We start from the raw sequence: 23699 nt of genomic DNA, 5'->3' as shown, positions 1-23699 counted from the left end.
TATATTTAGCAAGTAAATTTCACGAAATTGTTCCAATGACGCGTCTTGCTCTCGCTTTAAAGAAAGCTTGCCCATAAATTTTTTCATCGACGATACACGCGGCAAATTGAATCAACGTAGTGGATTCAATGAACACGTAGGCTATCTTCGATAGACTTGGCAGGTAGAGTGGCAGAGATGGGGATAAGCCGAGATATTATCCGGCATCGCTCTGCGCTTCTTTTATATCGCTTCGATCTGCAAAGCGGACGCTTCTATCCCTAAGCGCGCATTAGCCTGGAAAAGCTTTCTCCGAATAATTGAAACATTCCAGCCTGCTCTGAGAGCGGCGGACGTCCTGTACATATTTAAATAACCTTCAATATCGTTTAATGAGATTATTTGAAAGGGTTTCGCCAGTTACATTAACATATCCATCGTCAAACCAAGCCGGCTGTACTAACATAATGGACAATGTGTGCGTTTTGATAAAATTTTTATTATAATTCTACGCGAGTAAATACACGTTATTATATTTGTGACGAAGTACGCATAGCTTTTCTGGTCAATCGCGGATACACGTATGAGAATTACAAAAATGCATAAGTTTTATACTATTTCTCTTCGCGCCTACGCGATTCCATACTTAAACATTGCTAGAATAAAAAAAATTACGCGTTTATACACAAAGGTTTAGGGTTGAACACATTCTTCGCAGTTTAAATTAATACACATAAATACGGATAAAATGTTTTATGTTAAAATGTATAATCTGTGGAGAGATAAGAAACATTAGACAATGACGCGTCGGCCGCGGCCGCGCCACCGCCCATTGATTTTGATTTTAATCGTATGCTTTGTGATTTATTTTTTAGGTTTCATAATATGCCGTCAAATTATAAGCGGTACGGCCATTACAATTTATATATTCTCCTCTTTCACGAATCACGCAGTCACACGTCTTGCATCCTCACCGCTAGGTTCTAATGTATTGCGCGTAGATCAGTCAGTTAGTCATGCCGACGGATCATCTCAAGCCGGAGATGTAGTAGGGACGAGACAATGAGACGTGTATTGACGTGGTCACGTAGCTAATTTGATTTAAGAACGAACAACAAAGGCACGAGAAACCTTCATTTGACCAAGGATATTACTTCCAAGCGTGAACGGGAGGGAAGGAAGAGAGAAAGTATCTTTTCTTTTTTTTTTCGGTAAAAGAAAGAAACAACGACCGTGTTACAGACGTCATCGGTGACGGAAAACATCGGCAATAACATCTCTAATTCCTTTTCCACGCGCGATATTGTACATGCAAGTCGGTGAATATTGCAATGCACGACGTTTCGGTGTTACAAAATTGCCGGGACAATTTCTATCCTTTGTCTTCGTTTCTCGTCAAGACGCGAAAACATAGTGAAATGAACAACGAGATGTTAAGTGCGAATATTTAGCGAATCGCCATCCATGTAGGCACTTTAGACGTCATGCTGTCATTGCTTCTCGCATATACGCATATTATATTAGATGCGACAAGACATGGCTTCTAGAATGCTTAGTGCATTGCAGTGCATCGGCCGGGGTGGATTGAGTTTTGTCGAAGCTTTGACTGCAGTTCGCCCGATTTTCGTGACTATCTTGCCCATCGACATTATGTTTTTCGTTGCCAAAAATGGTGAAAATTCTGGATTTTGTATCTTACACATCTCGCACGGTCGTTCCTTTTGATGTGTAATACTTACGCAGTACTTGGCACTCATCGAACGCACTTACACGGCATATTCTTAATTTATGACGAGTCACTCTCTTTTTTGTCGCGCATACTCTCATTTTTGGCAACGAAAGGGGCCCCGCGAGATCGAGAACACCAAAGAGAACGCTCGACTGCATTGCCGAGTAACTTGGAGCTGCTTCGCGCCAAATTAGGAGATATGCATTCGCAGTTTGGGATCTGAGGAGTCAAATCGAGCTCGCGCTTGTCTTATGCGCCAAAATATGTACGAAGAAAATTTGAAAGATAGCATTAACGAGTGAGAGGATTTTATTCTTATCTCAACGTTTTCGACTCCGTCCTCGGTGCTGCGTAGCTCATTCTCGCTCCTAGCATTTGAACATCTTTTCTGCTTCCCCACCATCCTGGCCGCATGTACATTTTAACGCGAGATCACAGCACTCGCCTCATTTAACTTGTAAGGCACGCAGCATTCATTGATTGATGAAAAAAAAATGAACGCATGCTGGAGCAGCCACTATTCTAGCCCGCCACCGGAGAGGGAACTCTGCGTCGATGGCGAACATCGGAGTCGGAGAGATATGTCGCCTCAGGGACGCAAAAGGGCAGCCCTAATGATTTCTCGTGACCAACAACCTGCTTCTATCTCGAGTTATCAGGCATATCGTAAGGTAAATGTTCGAGAACGTTTGGTTTTAATTTTTATTTGAGTACCGATTGCACAAAGATGTGCTTAAAATCGAGAGATTTAAGAGTTACAAGAAAGAAAAAGTGTGCATGTGCGCGCGCGTGTGTGTTCGAGTTTTGATCGAATTTTTTAACTAAGAAAAAATGGATCGCAGAAATTAATTAATGATTAATTAATTTGTGCGAGCCATTTTTTTGCGCGAATGAAAAAAAAAAGAAAAATTATTGATACTCTATTGCTGCATGAGACATCGAAGCACATGTTATTAAATATACAACATTTATCGAAGTGTATCCTTGTACATTATTAAATACGTATCGCAGGACGAGATCCATCGGGGAATGATGGGTCACAGGTCGCACAGCGCGGCACCTATGGACTCTCCGAGTGTCAGATACCGAGGAAGATCTCAGAGTCCCACCGGTCATCGTTCCTTGTCTCCACCCGAGCATAGATCCATTCCCTACTTGCATGGATATGTTCATACGACAAGGTAAAATATCACAGGGAAAACTCTTTGACATTATCTAGATTACAAGCTTGTGGGAACTGGAACAGTGGACTTACCGTTGCTCTTATTTAGATTCGGCTCGAGATCGGCGACCGCCACACCTACTGGATCGCCGAAGAAACGTCAGTTACCTCAAATCCCAGCAGCTTTGAAGGAAAGAGTCGCGCAAGATTTTGACGAACGAGCAAGATTCGTAAGACATCGCAACAGACAGTTGATACACAGGAGCATGGGTATGGGAGGTGAGTTTCAACGTTTTCTATCGGAAAAATTAATGTATTTGTCTGATATTTTTTTATTGGCCACTACTGGACTTAAGAATGAATGAATACAAACATATTTTAATACAATAGCCAATATTATAACTCATTCTTTTAATAAATATAAATATATTATAAATACTATATACTATAGATATATTAATTTATTATTTTTTATTATTTTTTATTTTTAATAAATATAAAATATTTTTATTTTTATTTTTATTTTTATTTTTATTATTATATCTTAAATAATTGATTAATTTATTCCCAGGCTGGGAAAGACACATCAGCGGTCTTTCGGACTCGGATCTTCCTTCAATGGGACACGATCCACTAACAATGCCACATAGTCATCACTCTCACAGATTGCACAGGCCGAGGACGGGGCACTTAAGTCCCGACAAAGATATACTCGATCTTGGAGATTCTGACATGGAGAGCATAGCTTCGGTAACGAGCAGTGCCTTTAGTACGCAATCGGAACGACCACGTGGATCGAGATTAATGTGAGTATAGTTTTATAATTAAATTTCCGTTATTTTACCGTACGGACCACCTAGCGTTGCGGCAATCAATGTGCAAAGCAACGCAGATTCAAGAGAATATCCCGTTAGGAAGGAGGATTTGAGCATCGAGTGTGTTTATCTTAAATATATTTCTTATCGTATATTTTAAACATTTATCGCTGCAATATTAGAATGCATCATTATATGTCTTTTATGTCACGATACATTAAAATCAATCTTCTGAGGAATAGCACACTCATCGGCTCAACTTCTTGAGTCAAGTAAAATCCCTGGATTAAATGGACATTGTCAACTAAAAATATCCCGTAGTTGCACATTTTCACATCCTGCTTGTGTACGTGTCAAGTCTTCCGATATCCCTCCCGCTTTCTTTACGGAGCGATTAGATTGCACTTCCTATGCACCGTGTCAATGTCCATTTAATTAGTGCCCCATTCTAAGGAAGCAGGGATCAGTGCGTGGCGTTGGTCGAACGGTTAGGTAGTTGTGTCTCGTCGCGTCATAGAAAAGAAGAAGAAGCATTGCGAAGTACATCGATCGCCGCGTGTCTCTTCTGAAATGCCGACCCGTTGTTCTCGGCGAATCGACAGAGTCGAGTTTTGAGATGTTAATGACCGATATGCGTTCGATCGATCGCGAACGCGCGGTTAAATAGAAGAAAAAAAAAAGTAAAAAAGGAGCAAAAGAAAGATGAAAAGCGGAATGGGCTCACCCTTTGGTTGTGTTCCCGCAAGAGCGCTAAACTCTCTATATGAAAAACATTGTTTGCAGACCGACAGTTAAAAACGTTTTAATACCCGGTGCCATATCCCCCATACCCCCACCCCCTAGGCGCAATAGGCGCAGGCACAATCTTAGGGTACCCTGCAGCGAATGTCATTGTCCCACCAAGCCCAGAAGCAACAACCCTAGCAAGTGTCCCACCCTATATCCCCTCGTACGGAGCAAGTCCGCAGTGGTACGCTCGTTGTACAAAAAGATGTGTACACCATTCACGAGATCGCAGACCGTCGACGAGAACATGCTGAGATATTACAACTCCGAGACCAGCGAGTACAGCGTTTCCGAGGGGTACATACTCAAGCCAGAGAGACTCGTAGCTAGTAGCGCTAAGAATCGTATACCGTTATACGTCGAGGATTGCCTCCGGGTCGACTTTAACAATCGTTTTGTGGAGAAGTTTCGTTTTAAATATTTGGCACCGTATTTCGCGGGAGGATTCGATATGTCGCGTGAACGCGATGATTCCGCGGCAATGAGGACGACGACGACAACGACGACGACGACGACGACGACGACGACGACGACGACGACGCCTATGACGACGAAGACAAAGCGACCGATTGTCTCGAGAGATCCGATCGACCTCCCTGACCATCGCGATATTAGGAGCATAGACGCTAGATTGCATCCGCGTAGGTCTTTTTTGTCCGCTAAGACTAGGAGCTTCGATTACGACGTGATGCACGATACATACGGTGATCGTTTCGGTACTAGGCCAGGGGCCGTCGGTCTGCTATCGCGCCGGGCCAAGAGTTTCGAGTACGAGAGCATTTCGAGCAACATATTCAGCGACGACAGTCTCAGGACGGCCAGAAGAAAGCTCAAGCGGAATCTCTCTCTCAGCGACGCCGGGTACGGTGACAAGATACCGGCGTTGGACGATCAGAGCAAGTCCTACTACGATTCTAACGGTGACGATAAAGTGCCTACGGGTCTGACGAGCAAAGAGACGAATTACGAATTTCTGCTCGATCAGGACCACAAACCATTTTACGGATACGATTCGGAGCTCAGCTGCGGCGAGACGGAGATTTACGTTCCGAGTTTCGACAAGCAGAACACCGAAACCGACGATTATCAAGCCTCATACAGTTCCCGTTTAACGGACGACAATGATCTCTTCAGCACTAACGACCGTGCTAATCTCAGGAATGTTCTGGACAAGGATGATACTAGTAAGAGAAAATATATGAACGGAAGTTACTTGAATCACGACTCCTCGTATATCAGAGACATATCTTCGGAGACAAGAACCAAGAATGTAGATAGCGATCTTAGTAATTCGACCAGCGATAATATCTACAGCAGTATCGAGGGGGCTCTTTCGTCCAGTAAAAGTTACGATCGCGATGTTCTCGCGAGATCCGCCACGAAGATCCATGACGCCACTAACGTGGATGAGTGGACGTCGAAGGACATAAAAAGTGTTTTGCGGTCTCGTGGAGCAATTAGTCGTTCCTATCAAGAGGATGAATACAAGGATCGTGAGAATTGGGACGCCGATTACGACGAAGGATTTATAGACCGAGAGAAAACCGAAGACTACGAGCAGAAGCAGTTTACTAGCAGTTACCTAGACGAAGGCATTGGTGCCTTAAGAATTGGCAGATCGCACGAAGGCGAGTACTTTCACGATGTGTCAAAACGTTCGTGTGCCGTTAAGGGAAAATGTTACGCACAGTCCGACGATGACGACAGGAAGTTTACGACGGGCGATTACATAAGTTATCGTTCGTCCGACGACTACGAGTATCGGACTACGCACACCGCAGGTATCGGTAAGGAAACATACGAGGACGGATCCATACCGCGAAGACGAAGACGAAGAAGCAGGAGAGGCAGTAAAGAGGGAGGTGACTACGAGAATCTGCGAGCCAGAGACATGTCAGGCGCTCAGTCGAGATTAACGGAGAGCAGGAGACTGATCCAACGAACGGAGTCCACGCCGACCGTACACTCAGACGAGGACCTAAGTTCGACTGCGGATCGCGCCAGACGCATGTACCGCCGCAGGCGAAACAGCAGTTGTCCAGAGAGCAGAGATCTACGAATGTACCGTCTGCGAGGAAACGACGAGAGAACGTCGAGTATTTTGCTGGACTCTGACGAGGAGTTCGGCTCGATGGAGACAGTAGTCGGCGCCGATTATTTCCGTCGTACGTCGGGCTACGTGGCGGACGCTAGATCGGGCGACGGCGTTAGATCGAGCTTCTTTGACGCGGAACAAGATCGTGGTAGCTACTTAGACGCAAGATACGATCACGAGGACCGATATCAGGATCGCAGTTATCCGGCGGCACGCGGGCTAGTTAGGTCAGGGTCGCAGCGTTCTTCGAGTCGTGAGGCGCGACACGGGTCGCGCGCTAGGCGTAAGAGTAGTTGCCCGGAGTGTCGTGAGCTAGCACTGTCCTCCTCGGAGTTAGGTAGGTCGGGATCGTTATCGCGGAAGGGTGACGATTCTCGGCGTTCATCGTTAGAGACGAAGCATAGATATCGTAGGCGGAACAGCAGCTGTCCAGAGGCTAGGGATCTCGAAATGCTCGAGAAGAGGCAGCGTCAGCAGCAACTTGTGCAGCTCCATCAGCAGCAACAGCGGCACTCGAGTCAGCAGTATCAGCAACAGCAGCAACAGCAACAGCAACGGCAACCACAGCAGCAGCACCACCAAACGCAGCATCAGCAACCGCAGGGAAGTAGTAAAAGGAACGTAGCGATCAGCGACACCCTCGAGTACTACGAGTACTCGATGGAGAGCGAGAGCCAGTGCAGCGAGAACTGCGGATTTGGCCCGTGCGATCCGCGTAGGCCCCGTAACCGAGCACCCCGCCCTGGTAACGCTAATTCGAGTCTCTTTGATTCCCAAACCGCTACCTCCGACACTGCTAAAAACTACCACCCACGGATCGACGATCATCACCACCAACACCCACAAAACACGAAAACGTCGCCGCTCGCCAATGTCGCCGATGTGGCGTCGACGTTCCTGCCACCGTTGCCGCCGTCGTCCTCGTCGTCCGCCCGGCGACGACTCCGAAAAAAATCCGCTTACGACGTCGACGCCGTCGCCGATCGTCGCGACGACGACGACGCTCGGAATCGTCGTGCCTCATCTATGCCCGAAAGCAGCGAGTACACCACCAGTCAGTCGAGCTCGTACGAGAAGACGTCCAGACGCCAGGTCACCGACAACGGGCACGACGAGCGTGACAAGAGAAGTCAGTTCACCAGGAGTCTCAGTAACGCCGATGTGCCGCAGGACGAGAAAGGTGAGAGAGAAAGTTTACACTGTGACTAAAATTATCGTTATTCTTTACAAAGATTAGAATGTTATTTCGACAAATTCTCCATCCATTTCTCAATAACAAAATATATCTTACGTTAATCATTTCCACTATCACGAATCGTATTCGCGCTTTTAACATATCTATAATAGCGAAACCTGCGCTCATTAAAATTAAGTTATCGAGTTGATTTCTCTACCATATGTGTCTTCACATTTTGCCTTTTAACAGAAATTTTGTTTCATGTCTATTTTTCGCTAATACGTATGAATTCTCTTTAAAAAGGTATCGATTTTACTGTCACGATGACGTGATATGTATAGCTGAGAGAACGAAGACCAAACTTTGCAGAAGTGTAACATAAATTTTCGTCGAGATTTATAGTCACAAACTCGTTGCACTCGAATTTAGCGGTAATTAATAAACTGCGGATATACATACATGCGAACGTTCTGAAAGTTCTCTTTGAGTTCGCAGAGTCACGAAATCTTCCTTTGTCTGTTGTTCAACGAGTAAAGATCGGACACGCATTGCTTTTTATATTTTATGTAACGATTATATTTTAATGTCGTGTTACATAATGTATAATTCAACCGAAGTTAATGTAAAGCTCTCTTCTTTTGTGTAAGCTTGCTACAGAGCACAGACTTTATTTTCCAAACTGACGTCGCAAAAGACAGTACGAGAGCAGACAGAAATGTGGCCTACAGTTTTTTTTATTTACTTTATCCTCGGACCACGCTAATTTCATTCTATAAGTGTACAAGTGCATGTCCTTGTTTCGCAGACACGGGTAGTTTCAGCGATACCGCGATTGCGTTGAACGTTGAAGACGCAACGAGGAGAGGCCGTAAGAGCTCGCCGGGAAGTAAAAGCGGAAGCGGCAGCAGTAGCGGAAGCGCGGTGCAGTATCAGGCGGGTCTGGGCAAGAAGAGCAATAGCACCAGCCAATTATCCGCGACAGGTAACACATTGTCACACTGGTCATTTCTAGTTAAGTTTGCGTTTAGTCTCTACGTGTTATACGTAGTCGTGATTTTTCGTAAAAGATCGATCGTTCGCGCGAAAGTAACGTCATCCCGGTGCGCGGTATTAGTACGTTTGATCGATGTATGACACCATCTTGCGCGACATTAGACAGTTTTTCTATTTTCCTGACGTTTATATCTTCTCTCTTTAGTGAAAAGGATATCGTTTTCTTCAGAACATCGATATTTCGTAACTTAGGATAGAGTAGTCTAGTCATCGTTAGTGTGTAGATTATAACGGTGTGCTCTCGCTACGTACATGCAAACGAGGATGATGGAAATATGTCGTCGATGTACGGACGCACTTTTTTAAACATTAATGAGTAAGATGAGTTCGATAGCCTTGAACGCGTGCGGTAGAAATTTTCGATTACATCTTATGGTCAAAATACGAAGAATGAGAATAAGGAGAGACTGAGGAATAAAACGGATAAAAAGCAACATCAGTATTTTTACAGTGCGATTGATTACAAACCGGATATGAAATACTTAGATATAAGTATTTTATACTTATAAGACATAAGACAAAGTAACTATCAAATTGAAAGTGATACAACGAGTACTCTGGCTGAACAATTCTTCTAATTATTCCTTATATCTTATTCTTCATATTTCACGAATCTTGGTCATTACGACCACGTGGATTGCATTACAATTCGATTCGACGGGTAACAAATTGAACGATAACAAGAGCATATCGTAGAGAAAGCAAAAAAACCCAATAAGCGGGGCAGTATGTACATTCTAATTGTATTCTTGTTTTCTCCGCCATCCCTCCTCATCTCTATCTGCCTCTTCTTCGACATGAACACACTCACACTTTACTTCTACCAACCAACCACCTCTCGACGCTGGGGGACCATTCACGTCATCGATCTGCACCCACCTGCACGATTTTTCATCGCGGCGGCCGATCGTCGCTCCGCGTGCTCGTGCGCTCGTGTTCACGGAACACTCCACACGGATCACCATCATCGATTTGCTGGACCGATCTCGCCAAAATAAAAAAAAAAAACAATAAAAAAACTCGTATCGGTACTCTCTTATGGAAAAAAAATTACGTTTACGCCTGTTAAATCGACTCGATAAACTGACATCACGTTTTCACAACTGTTGCTCTTGCTACCGCAACTTGCAACCACGAACGAACGAACGAACGAAACGAAACGAAACGAAACGAACAACAAAACTGTATCACATCACGCAAAATCCATAACATACCACGTGCGTCTGTTGGTGGTACATGCGTGGGCGAGGAAGGACGGAAACGGCGGCTGGGTTTCGGGAAGAAGGGGAAGTCGTCCTTTACAGTTCACAGGAGCGAGGAGGTCTTGCCGCCGGAGGATACGGTCGGTGGTAGGAGCGGTCGGCAGCCGAGCTCCGCGAGCAGCGACGGCGAGGGGAGCGGCGACGGGGACAGGTCCGACTTGCTCTCTCTCAGTAGACCTCCTCTCTTTTTCATCTCTCTTTCGCTTTATTTTCCTCATTATTTTTGCATCGACGCGGGAGCGGTCGACAACGGCCGGTCGAAGGAGATCTTTATGTCTTACATGGGGGGAAGGGGGGAGGGGTCGCGTTTACCATTGCCTTCGAAATCCGTACGTTTTCGCAACAGAATGAATTCTGAGCGTTTGGGCAATGACTGTTATGTCGCCGAACATGACGATACGCATAGTCCATATCGCGCGTAATAAAGATTGTTCGCACAAGTGGAAAAGCGAGACACTGATAGAGGTTTTTACTCAGGTATTTTCCAATTCCATTAATCGTAAAATTGGATCAAGCCTTCGACGAAATGTGAGTACACGTTGCAGGTGGACTTGCGATAGGAAGAACAAGAGCTACCGTCCAACCCTACCGATGTTAACAGCAACAATGAAACACACCACACATCACTCTTTAGAGGCCGTGCTTTAGTCGGAGTCGTGCGAGTCTCTCGTGATTGTTGTCGGAAAATACTCTCTTGCCTAAAAGTTGAACCGTTTTCAGTACGGCGGGTCCGCAAAGGATCCACGTTTTGCCGTCGAGTATTATTTCTCTTTCTTTCTTTTTTTTTTTTTTTTTTTTAAGACTTTAGACAATCGAAGAGAGACAGTATTTTGCGAATCTGCACGTTTCTAAAAATGGTCACGAGGTGATTCCTTTCCTTCTCGTTATTCTAGATCGTAGATGCTATTTCTACGTAGCATTGATACGTTATTTCTAGAGGAACGTTCGCACGAGTTTCCTGGGCTGTAATCTAGCCGTATCGATACGCGTGTCAAATTGTCCGCCTCTTTTTTCGGTATTCCTTTAGAGATGCAGAGTCCACGCGTCTCCAGTTAATCCGATCTCCACTTATTTTCTTATTATTCCGATATGACGCGAGCCACGCAGATCAGGAAACTCATATCCTAGTTGCACAAGTATAGTTGTGCTGGCGCCTTTTCGTGACTCTAGAATAGTGTCTCGGCACCGTGTGTCACGTTATAATCGTTCCGTTCCATACAGCTTTTGAATCTAGATCATCGCGTGGTCAATTTGAATTTCTCGATTGCATCGAGGTAAGTTGGCCACCTGTGTGATACGTTATTTTTTTATTATTTCTTAGAAGCCGCTGTTGATACGTGCTTAAGGTGAGAGTGCGCTATTCACACGGCTTTTGACTTTTCGATGTCCTGAATCGTTGCAATGCTTTTACGGAGCATATTTACGTTACGATATATACATATATATATATTTCTGCGATATCACTGATTACAAATTCATCGTTGAATGTGCCATAAATTATTACCGGACAATCCTTATGTACCGATTTGATAATTATAAATCTTTATTCTGTTCATTAAAACTGCTGTACAAATTATAAATGTACAAAATATATGTGTGTTATATAATTGTATATACATATAATTATCTACGTACTTAAGGCGAATCTGGAGAATATATTAAATAATCATATACATGTCAAGTGACTTTTTTTTTAGTTACTACTAATTAAATTTTACATACAGCATTATCGTACATGAAAAATTATATATAAATTATTTCTGATTATGATTAACTTTTGTCTCGACAGCCTGCATAAATTAATTAAAAAAGGATTAATAAAACATATCACGCGATAGACAGCTAAAGATTCGTTTATATGTGCTTTTGCGCTCTATCTATTGCTATTCAAACAAACTCTTATTGGATCGTCAGTGATATTTCTTGTCCCTATAAATCGATTTTATTTGCATTTAGTAGTCCCAGAGAGAGTATTCTGTTATGATTCATGCAAACGCTATCGCGTTATTATTTATGACACGACAAACATCAGACCTTAAAGTTTATTACGTAGGGTACTAAGATTAAATATACTCTTTGTGTTGATGTCAAATGCAAATGTTCTCGCAATGTTATCTCGTTACATTTCACTCCAAATATCACACTTCAATACATTTTTACACTCCCTTTTCCTATCTATGTAGAATTCAATTCAAAGTGTTTCACGAATTACAAGATCTCATTCCAGCTCTGCATTTTTTACCACTGACAATTAAAGTATTTCTGGAAAGCGAACAGGGAGACTTAAGCAAAAACGAGAGAGCAAAGGAAAGAGAGCATGAAAGAAGAAAAAATTTGCGAGAGAGAGAGAGAGAGAGAGAGAGAGAGAGAGAGAGAGAGAGAGAGAGAGAGAGAGAGAGAGAGAGAGAGAGAGAGAGAGAGAGGGAGAGAGAAATAATCAACAAATATCTTACATACTGAAATTGTGTTTGTTGTTCTGTGATTTCATCATTGCTCGTACGGAGACACGCTAAATTAATGACCGGCAATTCGGCAGCCCTCTTGGATACCTGAGGATGAGGGAGCGATGAGCCGCTGCAGTTACTGGCGCACGTAGATATTAGTGAAAGACAATAGTTTAGCGGTATTTCTTGTTTGGTTTACAACGCAGAATGCGGCGGGATGTTCATCAGCACCAGTGGAAGCGCCGGCGCCGTGGCACGCAATGCCGGCTTAGCGAGCCGGAAGCGTAACAGCACGCCGAGCAGCATACAACGATCCGAGGAGATAGTGCCGGTCTATCAGCGCTTTGACAGCAAACTGGCAGGATCCGCAGCCAGCGATACGGCCGGAAGTCTCAACTCGATCTCTAGTTCCGAAGGAAGCTCGTAAGTAGTGGACTCCACCTGTGGCGACCAATTCTGCAAGCGGAAGCGCGAGATTCCTGATACATACACTCACACTTTCTCTCTCTCTCTCTCTCTCTCTCTCTCTCTCTCTCTCTCTCTCTCGCTCGCGTGCGCGCCGCTCTTTCTCTTTCTCTCTCCTTCTTTTCTCTGTCCTCTTCTTTTCTATCATTTGATGCTGGCCCTGCCGACTATTTCTCTACGGTTTCACTTACATTCTGCCCCTCTGTAGGCCGCGTGCACCTTGACTAAACGAGATGAGCTGTAAGTTGTAATTGAGGTATACGAAATGAAAGAGGTGAGTTCGTTAATTAATCTGTTATCGGAAGACAATTCCGAAAATATTCTTGAGCAAGAGTAACATATTTTGTACTTGGAGTACACCTCTACTGTATATTAAATATATTAGAAAGTTAGACTCTTTAAAATATATCTCTGAGTTTCTCATGTTTATTAGATTTCGGTTCCATGAGATTGAAGGAAAGTCGAACAATAAGTGAAATAATGAAATAAAAATTAAAAATGGAAGGGTGAAATAAAACACACACATACACACACAGATGTAATTTAATATAAACTCGTGTTGCGTTGGATTTTTATTTTAAAAAGTTCTTAGAAATTATGAGCAGTAATGTTGAGCATTGATATAATTGTAGATCGCTTATCATCGATTTATGCCTAATGACTATTTGCTTTCGAATATTGTTTAAAGAGTCCATTACTTGTGAGATGTTGACAACTCGCAGCTCATTGCTTATCGTTTATCAATATACACGCCAGTTTATTGCCACCTCATTCTTTAGCCAATAGGAACTTATTCTTTGTCATTCATAGAGGATACTGTTAATCGCAAAAATTGCTTCAAGTCTTATTTATGCATTGCATAAATATCATCAAAATAATTGTTATCGAGTCATGAATTGTTATTATTGTTATCATAGAATTATCTTAGTTATAGACGAAGAATAATCCTGCTGGCTTATTTATCTTACTCCTTATACGCCAAGATCTGTCTACACAGAAAATCGTAAACCTTTCAGATTGATTATTAAATCTTCAAACGTGATTGAAGATATGTGAACAATATATATCCATAATTTGAACTGTGTAATTACGTGATTGCGGCCACACGCTTTTTCTCATGCCTCTTCAACTTTTGTTAATTTGCAATTCAGATTATCTATGATTTTTCTCAATCATATATCCTTTTTCTATTTATCATATACTAAAGCGTTATATACATATATGAAAGCCACATAAAAATAAAAAAATTAATGTTTGTATATATACTATCATACTATCATGTTTCACTGCAAGACGAATAACTTGGTTTTACACCTGTTTATTTTTTCTTTTTTAATTTTAGTGAGTTTTCGACATATAATAATTGGATAATAATTCATATAATCACGATTACATTTTAGAAAATGTAATATTTTTTCGTATCAATAAAATTTACTATATAACAGTTTTATAATGCGAGGAGAAAATGTATTATAAGGTATAGTCTTCGACGAATTGGCTGTGGGATTTATATTCTGCTGTCTTTTTCTGTCTTCTTTTACTTACTATCGACATTCTGTTATCCCTGCTCGAGAAATGAAAGCGCCCATAAGAATAATGTCGTTCATTATCGGTGTTGTTGTCGTCTTGGCTTAAGTGCTTGATTGTGGCAAATGATTGTACCGCATTATCTCGGAGCACCGTTGCACATATGTAACATACACACACACCTACACACATGTACACACACGCACTTTTGTATCTATTATATGTCAATGTGATATCTCATTGTCGCGGAGTCATATTCTCTATCTACATGGTAAGAAAAATCACCCTGTGAATATGCCGAATGTCACCTAAGAATGGCTTCGCAGGCCCCCATATCTTTCCAATGGTTTTCACCTACTTCTGTACGATCCATTGTCTTTTATATATAGTGGGCTATACTATTTATTGAGATATCGACGTTCCTTGGAAAGTAATCCCTTCTGTCTTATGGATCTCTTGTCGTTTCCATAAAGTGTGTTTGATATATCGTAGAATAGGTACTGTACAGCGTGTGCACCTCTTAAAGTACGCTCCAGCTCGAGGGAACAGAGTCGACGATTAAAAATAGGCTAAATGTAGGTATGCGTGACTTACAGGATATAAGCGTTCTGTCGATTCGGCACATGTTTACGAATAATGACCTCGATAATTATTACTTTACTCCTTGGCAGCGGTATTTCGTACCTAAATATGGTCGAAACTTCGGACAAAGTGATTGAGTGCAATCGGATGTGAGAACTTCTATTCGTATGACTTTATCCGATACTCAAATATATTAAAATCATTACAGCAATATATCTTGAACAACTGATAATGCTATTAGTTATAATTATGTCACAAAAGAGACGTACGTTTATTTCATAAGATACTACGAAAATATTTCTAACAATAAGTATAATTAGCTATTAAAATAACAACTTTGAATATGATTATATACGTTCGATATGGATATATTTATATTTATAGCAAAACTTTTTAAAAAGATCCGCTTAGCTTTAGTAACGTGAATCTTTCCAACGGCGCGTAGCATAGCGACGACAAGTAAGTGTAAGTTAATATAAATCTTTTTGATTATGTTTTCTACTCCTAAGATTTTAGTAAAGCATGTTAAGTAGATAAATGTGAGCAAAAAAATAAAAAAAAACAGTACTCAGTCGCATATTAAAATTATCGAATATAAAAACAATTTTTATATTGCATTTTTAATTGATTAATGAAACTATTATATATGCTTTGCGTTACATTATTCTCTCGATTATGTACATCGAAGTGGACTGATTACTGTTATATATTTATAATTGTCTAAAATCTCTCTTTGCGCAATTATATTAAAATGCATGCGTTATTAGCAGTCTGGTATGTTGTTTTTAAACTTATTTATAAAATCTCTTTTTTTATATGTGTATAATATTATATTTACTCACTATACACTGACACTACACTTTCAGCGTGAGTTCTTCTTATCTCAAACTGAATGAGGTGTATTCTCTATCTTTTACAACTTTCGTCGAAGGCTTGCGAGAATTGTCCCTCGCTCCTGCGGAATATTATTTTCGTTTATGGTTTTTATCCTTCGCATTTTCTTCATTGCATCAGAGAGTTCCTTCGAACAGTATAATTTTCGGCTTGCAGTTTTCGGGCTTTATTTTTTCTATTGTGGATTACCGCGCATTTAGAACAGTCAAAATCATTCTTCTGCACATAATCTTGTATAAGTTTAGTGTGCGAGCAAAAGAAGGGAAAAGGGAAAAGTTTATTAAGAATAGTTTCCATTTTTCCATTGGTCGCACGGTAAACGCTATAAGCCAAATTTTCACTCTTCTCACCCGGAGTCTTCTTTTACTTCTTCAAACGTTTTTCTTTTGAATCATACTTCATACTTTCGTAGTATTCCGACCGAGTTGCGTTTCCTTGCTAAATGTGTAATTTTGAAAACTGCAGTTGGTCTCCCAGTCTGCGAATGGCAGGCGAGGGGCAGTTGAGAGACTTCATCGAAGATCTTGGACCGGGCCAAATGGTCGGAAGGCAAGCACTCGGTGCCCGTTGCCTCGGCGAGATTCAGCTGTCGTTCAGGCAAATTCAGAAGGGATACCTTGAAGTAGAGGTCGTACGTGCCAAAGACCTTAAAACGAAACAAGGCAGCAAAGTAATACCAGGTTAGTTAAACTTCGATAAACTTCGTGATCGCCGACAAGTGATGCGGACGCGCTTAGCTTCGGTTCTTATTCCAGCTCCTTACGTGAAGCTATATCTGGTGAACGGTAAAAAGTGTATAGAGAAAGCGAAAACCACGATGGCACACAGAAAAACATTGGATCCACTATATCAGCAAGTATTGGCATTTAAAGAAAACTGGCGGGGTTGTATATTACAGGTATGTGCATCTTCTTCTAGTTTCTTTTGTTTTAATTCTTACAGTTTTATGCGCATATATTTAATTGCAACATCGTTATGTATGATTCCAGGTGACAGTATGGGGTGACTATGGTCGGATAGAGGGGAAAAAAGTGTTCATGGGTATTGCACAGATCGTATTAGATGAGCTGGACCTCAGTCAGGAGTTGATCGGATGGTACAAGCTGTTTGACACTCAAGCCATGGTCAGTGGAGCTCCATCTCTTGCTTTGTCCCGTCGATCTTCGGTCACGTCTCTCGATTCTTTTAAGATCTAAAAGAATGACTGCTCGAAGAACGTACCGAAATATTCCTTTTATATATATATTTACTGACAAAGTAGAGCAGACACAACTGAGTTCGAGCTCCTATCGCGGTGCACTTAGTCGCTTTTATCATTAACAAAATACCGTAATGCACGAGTCTCGATGTACAAGATAGTATTACATTTACTTTAACTGATTAAACAATTAAAAAGTGTGTGGAAATTGTTATAAACGTCTTTAATAACTTAAGTGACACGCATAAAGTCATCGCTTGATGATGTTACATGTAGTATCAAATAAATATGTTAGGGGATAGAGAGTTCGGATTACACCGCTACATCCACCGTATAAAAGTTGAGAGAAGTATATAAACAATTCTCTATCATGTCGTAATATTACATATTCTTCACTACGGTTGACAGAATTGAAAAGAATCTTAACACACCCGACGCGTATCCCCCGTAGGCTATTAATGTCGAAGCCTAAAGCTACTTAACGAGTGACGTTTGGCTCTGAATACGGTAAAATCAGTTTAACGAGGGGTACACAGTATGAGAAATGCGATTGTACGGATAATTGAAAATTCTGCGGGACCGGAATGAAAACAAGAGATATAAACAAGGCGATGCGAGATTTTGCAAAAGAGTGAAAGAACGTGCGAAAGGATATGTCTTTCTAGAAACACCACTAGTACATCACATATCATGTACGGCATATCAGACGAGCCACTAGTCTGTATGTAGACTAGATGTAGACGTAGCAGCCATGTTCCCGGAGCGCCAGATAGTTTTAGGTACGCACTGAGATCAAGGCATCGTTCGTAGATAGTTAGACAACGATTTAACGTGGGTACATAAAAGGCGACGAATAAAAAGGCGCCGGGATGATTGCAATATATCTATTCGTAATATTTTGACGATCAAAACAGCAATATTACTCGTTTAATGCCCTTTCAGGACATTTAACGGTTCGATTGATTTTCTCAAGTACCCATGCGAAATCTTGATACACATTTGTTGTTGCCAATATTCTTCTTTTCATTTCCACCGTTCTGTATAGAAATCTCCTGTTCTTCTTTGAAAATGCCTGTCCTCTATGAAAATACTTCCATTTCGGCTTCGAAGTAGCGACATAAGAGTCGATAACAGAAACGACACGATATTACGTTATCGTATGTGCGGTCGAAACTTCGTTGCCTTGTGCTATGTGCATCGATTTTACCTTTCCGAACTTGTAGAAGGAATATGCCTTTGCCTACGAAATTTAGTTCGACGTGGGGAAAAGTTCGATTTCCAGTAGTCCTTGAATTTGCTATTTGCACTTTGTAAGTTTAATATTTTTCCTTGCCCATATAAGAACGATTTTTATAGATTTCCTGACATTGCTTGATACACAACACGTTATTAATTTCGACCTTTGCACAATATTATTATACATTCTTTTTTTCATGACTCGTTCAAACTTCCTTGTAAATAAGTAAGTCGTGAAAGTTTTTGATACATATACATATGCTTGAATTTTTAAGAATATAAAAAAATGTGCGAAAAATAAATAAAGGTAAGTTTGTGCCGTATTCGGAGTCCTATGTATCCTCTTGTATATTTTCTCGAAATGTTTTCAAGATACAATCAATTTGAGATATTGAATGGTGCAGAAATCTCACGACAGAACAATTGTGAATTTATATACCTATATATGATGACGTACGATGCTTGAATCTGCAACGAGAACCTTTATCATTCAATATTTCATAAAAAGTAAGTGATGTTGTGTATTGATAATTAGTAACACATTTGTTTATTTTATTTGCAGTGAAACAAACTAAATCAAGCAAGTTCGGGATAGATGTGAACTCAAATGTGGTGTACTAGATAAATAAGATGTGGAACGATCAATGACACTCGTTTTCAGTGAATCTAAATGTGGTTAAGTGAGTAAGGAATTCATGAACATAGTGAGAAGTATGAAGCGACAAACGGTCACAGACTTCATTTAAACGGCACGCGAGAGAGACTAAAAATGTTGAGACATTTTCAAAATGAGAAGACATTTCCAAACTTTGTATATAATTTAGGACAGTTCAAGTACTAAATGTCGATCTCCGAAACGATCGGCTAAAAGACATTTATCGTTGTCAAATTTTTAGTCAAAAATGTCACCGTCAGAGCATGTATTATTTAATGTAAATATTATAATAACACTATGATATGAGAATTTGCGATATGTGCGCGCTGGTTTGAATGGGTAATGATGTTTACTTTATATTCTCGTTGATTTACGATTTCTACGATGATCGTCGTTATAGTTTCGGCATTTTCCATTAATTTATAGATTTGATTTAATTTAACATTTTCTAAGTAATTAGCATCGGAATAATTAGAATGTACGATGATATAATTAATTATACAGTTTGTCCCCTGAATACTGACGTTTATTGGTTATCGTATTAGCACGTGTTACTTGGCTTTTTAGATATTATTTTATAATCTGTGTCTAAAAAATGAGGTAATTATTATGACGTAGAAAATATGGAGCAGGCATATGTACTATATTTCTCAAGTACGAAGCAGACTGATAAATCGATTCCTACACATCTAGTTTGGATCTTTTCGTTAAATTAATAATCTCGAAGCCAGAATGAAGAAGCTATTACCCGAACAGTTACGAATTAGCTTCGTTTGAAAGCTTTATTTGGAGATTTCATTCACGTATAAGAACCAGATTGAAACAAATTAAAAAAAAAAAGAAACAAACAAACCGCCCATATAACTTGCGTAAACGGGACACGTCGCGGCAAAAATTCTCTTTCGTACTGATTTTTGTACAAAAACAGTGAAACGCCACTAAATATTTAAGAGGCTTTGTAAATCTCTGTAAGAAGCGCGTAAAAAAATGCTTGCTGTTAATTTTATATCTTAATTACCGTGCTATGTGTTCGATCTTTCTTCATGCGAACACTTGCGAAGATATATTCAGCGAGCATGCACATGCACGTCTGCTGTGAATTAGTAAATAATTACATTTGTGCCCTCTGAGAGAGAAAGAGAGAGAGAGAGAAAGAGTGGGAGAGTGAGGGAGAGAGAAAAAGAGAGAAAGATCGAGAGAAAGAAAGAGAGAGATTGAGATTGAGATTGAGAGAGAGAAAGAGAAAGAACATTATTTTTTGTGAAGTTTTCAAGATTTGGCGTGTAACTAAGCGTGTAAAAGACAAACGTTTCAATTTAATTATACTATGAGATTTGGAAGTACGAGGGAAAAAATCTGTGAAAGAAAGCGAGTTTTCAATATTTTTCAGGTATTATTACGATTTGCATTAATATTTATGTCACAATTTAGGTGCACTCTATTGCGAAAATTGGAAAAAATCACTGCGCAAATTTTCTTTGTGAGGCTTGTTAATCTCTCACGAAGTAAGCTTTTTATGTGATATACTTTGGATCACGAATTATCGTATAGTTGGAAGGTACTCCTTGGATATTACCGAAAAAAATTGACAAACGGCATGCAAGCTTCAATATATATGGGTATATTACGTATATTTTTATAAATTTCCGATTCACTATAAAAATTTGATAGAGATATAGGTTCGAATGTAGAGAAATTTCTATAATTCGCGTCACGTCACTTGAATCATAAAAATCGTAAGATTCAGCGATATTAAGGTCGCTCTCTTATCACAATTCTTACTATGATTGACCAAATATAATATTTTGCTTTGCAACTTGAAACGATTGTCTCATTCGCACTCACACACGTTTCCGCTCTTCGCTATATCAATATTTCTATGCGATTTGCAAACGCGATCCTTTGAGGTAAGATCGAGAATAATGTAAGCGCCGAGTTTGATACGCGTGCTGAGATTATATCGAAACGCCATCGAAATACATGCAGTCCGTCGTTAAGTGAGTTATGACGTAAGACTTACAATTAGCTTAGAGTTTGACGAACGAGATAACAAGTATCGTTAATTTACAGATGAGCTATGTAGATGTCACCGATAATCCGATTGTTCACGATAAATCCTAAGTAACGTAATCTTTCTCGTAATCGGGAGACCGATCGAGCTTTAGGGGAACGAGGGAATTGTATAAAAGAAGTGGTATCTTATCATATCTGTAACATGCTTAAATTAGAGGCGTACAGCAAAAAGAAAGAAGCTTTTTTACTCGTGAGAAAACAAAGACAGAAAAATAGAGTTCTATCCGAAGACAAAGAGATGTATATGTAAAGTACTGTTGTGAAAAAAAAAAATTAAGATATTACTATAAGCTGATTTCTAAGTACATATTTTGCAAGTGCACGAGAACTTATCGAGATCGTGAGACGACGTATACACAAGCATAATTCTGTAATAGTTAACTGATAAAATATACAAGACTACTAGATAACTCTTCAGTTTGTAACGTGTCGTTTACAGACAGCTGTATAAGATTCTTCGCGAAATTGACTCGACACTCGTCTCTTCGTGAGCTGTTTCTTGCGTTTTCGACAAGTAAAACGATTGACACAAATCCGTTTAAGTTACACTTAGAGCTGAGAGAAAATCGTAGAATTTGTATCACGAAAATTTGCGAAGACTGCGCTCGCGTGAGCAATCGAGCGATTTGAGAAATTGAGAAATTCGCAATTGTTACATGACTATGCGTACTGCGAGTAGTAGACGAAGAGTAGTGACGAAGTGGCAGACGAAATTGTTCTCCGTGTCGAGAAGAATTGCGTGCCGTAAAATTTTACGAGTGTAACGAAAGTAACGTAAATTCGCTCATCGCGAATGATATCTACCGTAATAATACTAATACAATTCGTATGATACCGATTAGAATCGTCGATTTGTCATGAGAAACAGCGCGAAGAGTGCACCCGTCGATTTCTATTCTTGCCATGCCCATTTGTACATAGGCATGCTCAATTCTAGGATCGGACACGCGCATCACATGAATCACACACACGTATATACGTATTATTAAACTACGAAACTACGGAACACAAATTATTATCCGACTTTGTACCTATATATTATTAATTAACTCAATGAAAGAGATCGGGGTGAAACCCCGAGAACTATTATCGATTCGAATAGTAGAAGCTAATGTGCGAAAATGGGGGCGTATAATTCAGAGAAAAAAAGAAGAATCTAACAAATGATAACAAAGAAGGAAACATTACGCGGATGAAAATGCTTGAGAGCCAAGGGGTACCACTTTTGTCAAATTTAGAGAGCCAATTTAGGTTTACAACTATGGTAGGATGTGCGTGCGCGTGGGTGTGCGTACCTGTCCTGTGTGTATACGTGCATCAAGTGCATGAGATGAAAAACTGGGAAAATAAAATAAGAGAGAGAGAGAGAGAGAGAGAGAGAGAGAGAGAGAGAGAGAGAAAATGTGCGTGTATGTGTGTGTACGAGCGAAAAGAAAGAGGAAGGGAAATCATCGAGCTGTAAAACGAATGATCGACTATTCTCATAGGAAAAAGTCCGAAGTCCGACGTAGTTTAGGCGATCTTGTGCTTATATCGTAAGCTCACGAACGACTCGTATATATCCGAACGCACCGGGAACCGGAAGTGATTAGACCGCATATCATCGTTTCGTCGATCATTTTTACGATCGATTTTGACAACATTGCGACAAACGCGCCGGCGCGCGCATTAATTGTCGGATCTCTCAATTAGACTCTTCTGTGTTTCTTTTCTAAACGCACGACTTTCAGTCAAAGTAGTGAATCTTTTGGGGCGTCTTGGTCAATATTTTTCTAGAGCGAGTCACGAGTCGGTCGTAAGAACGCGAGCAGTTTGCGATCTTAATATTAAACGAAAAGCGGAAGAGAAAAGAGGAATATCGCTGTCCGAAGTCGCCCATCGCTTGAAACGTGTCCGCGACGTGCGATCCATATATTTCTAATTTATCAATAGTAAACACGTCCGAATTTATTTAAAGAATAAGAGAGCGGACGAAAGAAAGAAAGTAAGAGGGAATAAGTATGATATGTATGAGAGAGAAAATGACAGAGAATAAGAGAGAGAGAGAGAGAGAGAGAGAGAGAGAGAGAGAGAGAGAGAGAGAGAGAGAGAGAGAGAGAGAGAGAGAGAGAGAGAATGTGTGTGTATGTGTGTGAGTATGAGAGAGAAAGAGAGAGGAGGAGGGAAGAGGAAGAGAATATGTTCAAGGGAACGGAAAAAAGCGGGCGTTAGAGAAAGTGTGTAATTTTTCGTTAAAAAAAAAACAGAAAAGAAAAACACGTAAATTACGAAAGAACGAAAGAATTTAAGCAGTACGTTTAGACGATGTTTCGCGAAACCTCGGCCGAGAACTCTGTGAACTCCGAATTTTGTCCCTCTCCCCCTTCTCACGCTTTCGACGCCGTCGAAGAAATCAAGAAAATACAAGATATTACCGTACGCGAACGTTCCATTTTCATTTCTATTAATAACGTTGTACCTCCCTCTCGGGAATATGTAAAGAGCTGATCACCCGATTCACGGAGTTCGCGGCAGGAGATCGCGAGACGATTAAGTATAAAGCGTTAGTGACTGTATCCAGTATCATA

General features: G+C 40.6%; 1 protein-coding gene across 3 annotated transcripts in view; it reads left to right on the top strand.

The window, feature by feature from the left end:
- Positions 1-19576, top strand: part of Rim (Rab3 interacting molecule) — a 58876-nt gene extending 39300 nt beyond the window's left edge. Inside the window, exons 14-26 of one of the 3 annotated variants that reach the window (XM_071709438.1) lie at positions 855-884; positions 2223-2379; positions 2720-2889; positions 2980-3149; positions 3442-3676; positions 7607-7746; positions 8549-8725; positions 12709-12925; positions 16436-16650; positions 16726-16868; positions 16960-17094; positions 17834-17947; positions 18967-19576. In XM_071709438.1, coding sequence (XP_071565539.1) covers positions 855-884; positions 2223-2379; positions 2720-2889; positions 2980-3149; positions 3442-3676; positions 7607-7746; positions 8549-8725; positions 12709-12925; positions 16436-16650; positions 16726-16868; positions 16960-17094; positions 17834-17845 — 1801 coding nt within the window. In that variant the 3' untranslated portion in view covers positions 17846-17947; positions 18967-19576. Of the gene's footprint in view, positions 1-854; positions 885-2222; positions 2380-2719; positions 2890-2979; positions 3150-3441; positions 3677-5194; positions 7747-8548; positions 8726-12708; positions 12926-16435; positions 16651-16725; positions 16869-16959; positions 17948-18966 lie in introns of all 3 variants that reach the window. The other 2 variants (XM_071709436.1, XM_071709439.1) reach the window with 2 other exon arrangements.
- Positions 19577-23699: the final 4123 nt, after the last annotated feature.

The sequence above is a fragment of the Temnothorax nylanderi genome, unplaced genomic scaffold (assembly GCF_030848795.1).
Source record: "Temnothorax nylanderi isolate EJ_2023f unplaced genomic scaffold, tnyl_v1.0 TNYL_tig0077_pilon, whole genome shotgun sequence".
Taxonomy (NCBI): Eukaryota; Metazoa; Arthropoda; class Insecta; order Hymenoptera; family Formicidae; genus Temnothorax; species Temnothorax nylanderi.
Note: the sequence above shows the minus strand (reverse complement) of the source record. Positions and strands in the feature narration are given on the sequence as shown.